This window comes from Sapajus apella, unplaced genomic scaffold, assembly GCF_009761245.1.
Source record: "Sapajus apella isolate SASKATOON/1434 unplaced genomic scaffold, GSC_monkey_1.0 scaffold234, whole genome shotgun sequence".
Lineage (NCBI taxonomy): Eukaryota > Metazoa > Chordata > Mammalia > Primates > Cebidae > Sapajus > Sapajus apella.
The window spans coordinates 247,385-252,696 of NW_022437174.1; the positions used below are offsets into that span (position 1 = coordinate 247,385).

The 5,312-nt window shown below is 51.4% G+C and overlaps 1 protein-coding gene across 1 annotated transcript in view; it reads right to left on the reverse strand.

The window, feature by feature from the left end:
- ANO9 (anoctamin 9) overlaps positions 1–5,312 on the reverse strand; it is a 15,962-nt gene that overhangs the window by 2,566 nt on the left and 8,084 nt on the right. Inside the window, exons 15-17 of the mRNA XM_032271492.1 lie at positions 457–514; positions 265–362; positions 55–188 (exon numbers count right to left, since the gene is read on the reverse strand). Of these exons, the coding sequence (XP_032127383.1) occupies positions 55–188; positions 265–362; positions 457–514 (290 nt within the window). The remainder of the gene's footprint in view (positions 1–54; positions 189–264; positions 363–456; positions 515–5,312) is intronic.

The following is a 5,312-nucleotide window of genomic DNA, read 5'->3' on the forward strand; positions in this document are numbered from 1 at the left end:
CCCCGCAGCGCCCACGCGCCGTCCCCGGGACCCCGCCCCGCAGCGCCCACGCACTCATCTCCATGAACTCGTCGAACAGGCTGAAGGTGTTGACGGGGTTCAGAAGGTAGTTTCGCTGCCAGTCCCCGAGCTCGGGGTCCCGGGCGGGCGCAGAGGCCTGCTTGGAGCGCCACTTGTGCGCCAGCCACCTGCGGGCGAGACAGCGTGGGGAGGGCGCGGGGCGGAGGGGCTGGGGCTCCCGGGCCGGGCGGGGGCGGCACTCACGGGCCCAGGTACTCCGCGCAGTTGCTGAGCGTCTGCTTCAGGCCCATGATGATGGCCATCTGCACGAACAGGTCCATCATGCAGCCGCTGGCGTGGCACTGCGGGGTCGGGGGCGTCAGGGAGGGGTCCTGGGGGGCGGTCAGGGGACCAGGGTGGCCCAGGGGCGCGGCGTGAAGCCTCGGGGTGACTGACCTCTTCCAGCTTCCACAAGCCGGCCAGGCGCGTGGACTTCCCCGGGTGGCCGTTGATCCTGCGGGGGGACGGGAGGTCTGGGCGCTGCGGGCCGCGTCCTGCCTCTGCCGGGGTGGGTGCGCAGGACAGAGGCGGGGAGGAAAGGAACGGAACAGGCGGGCAGGCCCTGCAGGGGAGCGGGGCACCGGCGCTCACGCCCAGACGGGCCGCACCCCACGTCGCGCACCCACGGCGACACGCGGGCTCCCGACGGTGTCTGTCAGGACTGGCCTCGGTTTCTCCCCGTGGAAACAGCACACTGGGTTATCTTGTGTTTAAAATCATCTGCTTTCCATAATACGAGAAAAACGTGAACTCCCTTAAACCAAAAGTCAGGCTCACGTCACTGGTGAAACTCCACAAGCATTCCTACGGTAGCTCCTGACAACCAGTATTTAACGTGGTTCTGGAATTCCTTGCAAATAGGCAAGAGAAATGCAAAGTATAAATAGAATACATTTGCAAAGGAGAAAAGTTACTATTTTTAGAAAATATGATTATATACTTGGAAAACCAAAATAAAATAACTGAAAGCTGGGTGGACAAATCAATCCAGTGCTCAAGTGGATACAAAATTAATGTCCAGCAGAACTCGCTTTTCTGTGTGCCACAAAGCCACAGGGAAACGTGGCATGAGAAGTATCAGTGGCAGCTGGGCACGGTGGCTCACGCCTGTAATCCCAGCACTTTGGGAGGCTGAGGCGGGAAGATCACCAAGTCAAAAGATAGAGACCACCCTGACCAACACAGTGAAACCCTGTCTATATTTAAAAATAAATATATATTTTAGCCGGGTGCAGTGGCTCACGCCTGTAATCCCAACACTTTGGGAGGCTGAGGTGGGCAGATCACCTGAGGTCAGGAGTTCAAGACCAGCCTGACCAATATGGTGAAACCCCATCTTTAAAACAATATATATACATATATTTAAAAAAGAGAGAGAGAGAAGTATCATGGCCCGCAGACACCAGCACATGTTATCCATAACAAGAGTGAAATTCACAAGGTAACTGTGAGGCCTGAATGAAGAAAACTAAAAAATTAATAAGGAGCATGAAAGAAGACTTGAATGGAGAACCTTGTTCTTCAGTAAGAAAACACAGGATGTGGCCGGGCGTGTGGCTCCCAGCACTTAGGCAGGCCAAGGTGGGTGGATCACAAGGTCAAGAGTTCGAGACCAGTATGGCCAACACAGTGAAACCCCATCTCTACTAAAAATACAAAAAGTTAGCCAGGGATGGTGGCGGGTGCCTATAATCCCAGTTACTTGGGAGGCTGAGGCAGGAGAATTGTGAGGCGGAGGTTGCAGTGAGCCGAGATTGCGCCACTGCACTCCAGCCTGGGCGACAGTGTGAGACTCCGTCTCAAAAAAAAAAAAAAGAGGCCAGGCATGGTGGCTCACACCTATAATCCCAGCACTTTGGCAGGCCAAGGCGGGGGAATCGAGAGGTCAGCAGTTCAAGATCAGCCTGACCAACATGGTGAAACCTGTCTCTACTAAAAATACAAAATTAGCCAGGCATGGTGGCAGCTGCCTATAATCCAGCTACTCAGGAGGCTGAGGCAGGAGAATTGCTTGAACCCGGGAGGTGGAGGTCTCAGTGAGCCGAGACTGCACCACTGCACTCCAGCCTGGGCGACAGAGCACAACTGTCTCCAGAAAAGAAAACGCAGGATGTGTCTGTAGGCAGAGTGATAGGTCACAAAGATGTCCACATGCTCATTCTTGGAGCCGTGACTGCATTCTTACCTGGCGAAGGAATGTTATCTCACATGGCAGATGGTATTAAGTCTGCTAATCAGCTGAGCTTAAGACGGGGAGATTATCTTGGGTTATGTAGGTTTTCCTGGCATAATCACAAGGGTCCCTACGTGGGGACAGGGGGCAGCCGGGAGCCGTCCTGACTCAGAAGGACTCAGCCCCACGCGGTGAGCTCCGCTGAAGGGAAGCTGAAAATGAATTCTCCCCTGGAGCCTCCAGAGCGGCCCGGCCTTGCCAGCACCTTGGTTTTCACCCGGCGGGACTGAGCTAGGACTCGTGGGGGGCAGGACCGGGGGGGAAACGTTTTTTATTTTTTTTTTTTTTAGATGGGGTTTCACGGTGTTGGTCAGGCTGGTCTTGAGCTCCCGACCTCAGGTCACCAGCCTGCCTTGGCCTTCAAAGTGCTTGGGCTTGGCTTTCCTTTTTTTGTACTTTTGAAGCCACTAAGCTGTGCTCCCTGATTCTCCTGGAAATAATGTATCATTTTACTGATACAATCTTAAGTCCCACAGGATTTTGAGGTAGTTTGACAAAGTGATTCTGACATTCATCTGAAAGAATAACATATGTAAATAACCATTTAAGAAGTAGATAAGGGCCAGCGCGGTGGCTGAAGCCTGTAATCCCAGCACTTTAGGGGGCTGAGGCGGGCGGATCAGGAGGTCAAGCAATCGAGACCGTCCTGACCAACATAGTGAAACCCCGTCTCTACTAAAAATACAAAAAAAATTATCTGGGCGTGGTGGTGTGAGCCTGCAATCCCAGCTACTTGGGAGGCTGAGGCAGGAGAATTGCTGGAACCCGGGAGACGGAGGTTGCAGTGAGCCAAGATCACGCCAGTGCACTCCAGCCTGGCGCCGGGCAACAGCGCGAGACTCTGTCTCAAACAAACAAACAAACAAAAAGTAGAAAAGAAGAGTGATGGACAGCAGCGAGCCCCACCCAACAGTGAGGCGTAAAGGGTCAGACCCCACACGGCGGGGGCCCGCCCCGGACGTCAGAATCCATGAAAAGACAAAAGTGTGTGAGTGAAGAGTGGGACCTGGTGTCTGGCAAAGAAGGCATTTCGAGTTAAGAGAGGTGGTGGGGATGGTAGGTCCATCGGCGGTTTAGGGATCGGACAGCTGGCTGCCCTCCTCTGCCCTGTGCAGAAAAAACATCAGGGCTTTGCATGTTTAACTGTTTTTGGTTTTTTGTTTTGGTTTTTGGGACGGGATCTCTGTCGCTCAGGCTGCAGAGCACTGGTGAGATGACGGCTCACTGCGGCCTCCACCTCCCAGCTCTGGCGATCCGCCCACCTCAGCCTCCTGAGTAGCTGGCACTACAGGCCCACACCACCACACACAACTAATGTTCTATCTTCTGTAGAGATGTGCAGGGGCAGGAAGGAGGGTCTCACTACATTGCCCAGGCTGGTCTTGAACTCCTGGCCTCAGGTAATCCTCCTGTCCTGGCCTTCCAAAGTGCTGGGATTACAGGCATGAGCCACTGCACTCGGCCAAATGTTTAATATTTTAAAATCATAAACACCTAAAGAAAATCACAATTAAATATATATATACACATATATATGTGTGTGTGTGTGTGTATTTGAGATGGAGTCTCGCTCTGTCACCCAGGCTGGAGTACCACGGGGCGATTTCAGTTCACTGCAACCTCTGCCTCCTGGGTTCAAGTGATTCTTGTGCCTCAGCCTCCTGAGTAGCTGGGACTACAGGTTCACACCAACATGCCTGGCTAATTTTTGTATTTTTGGTAGAGACGGGGTTTCTTCGTGTTGGCCAGTCTGGTCTTGAACTCCTGGCCTCAAGTGATCTGCCTGCCTCAGCCTCCCAAAGTGCTGGGATTACAGCCATAACCACTGCACCTGGCCCACAGTTGAACGTATTTATTAATCTTGGAGTGGCATGGAAAAATAGAACCATAAAGGAACATATTGGCAGAAAGAAAATTTGCCTCTAGTGTAACCTGGGAAACCAGATAGATTTTTCACCTCTGTTTTCCAAGAGACACCTCTGTGTTCTACAGCTAAGCTCTAGTCAGACTTTGTGGTTTTTTACTGTTCCACCACCCATTGGCTGTGTGACCTGGTGATAGTTTCTTAACCTCTCTGGTTCTCAGTCATCTAATCTGTAAAACGGCCATGAGAGAAGCTCTACCCTACAGGGCTATTGTGCACATTAAATGTGTCAATGAACATAGCTAGGACTTAGGATAGAGTGTGTGAGTAGCTATTATTATAAATACCCATCTCATCCATCAAGAAAAACCAATTCAGTTCTTCAGTCTTTAATATGAATGAATACTCACAAAGATTTACTCCCAAGAGGGAAACCAGCTGTGTAAGTGAGAGGATAATGATTTTTTAAAAACGGACCCTTTAGGAAACAAGAGATCATTAGGGAACAGATGAGAACTTAGGGAGAAGGGGCCGGGCGGGGTGGCTCACGCCTGTAATCCAAGCACTTTGGAGGCCAGGGGTGGATCACCTGAGGTCGGAAGTTCAAGACCAGCCTGACCAACATGGTGAAACCCCGTCATAAAAAAAAGAAAAGAAAAGAAAAAAGAACTTAGGGAGAAGGAAAACCTAATTGATATCTCAAGAAAATAAAAACACGAAGGCCAGGCATGGTGGCTCACGCCTATGATCCCAGCCCAAGGTGGGCAGGTCACGAGGTCAGGAGTTTGAGACCAGCCTGATGAACATGGTGAAACCCCATCTCTACTAAACCTACAAAATTTAGCCGGGCATCGCGGCAGGTGCCTGTGGTCCCAGCTACTCAGGAGGCTGAGGCAGGAGAATCAGTTGAACCCGGGAGGCGGAGGCCGCAGTGAGCTGAGATTGCGCCATAGCACTCCAGCCTGGGCGACAGAGCAAGACTCTGTCTCAAAAAAAAAAAAAAAAAAAAAAAGGAAGAGAAAAACATGAAAGGGATGCTGTGACTGAAAAATAAATAGGGAACAAAAAAGATCTTAGAAATTAAGACTTTAATTGTTAAATTAAAAAAAAATCAGGCCGGGCACGGTGGCTCACGCCTGTAATCCCAGCACTTTG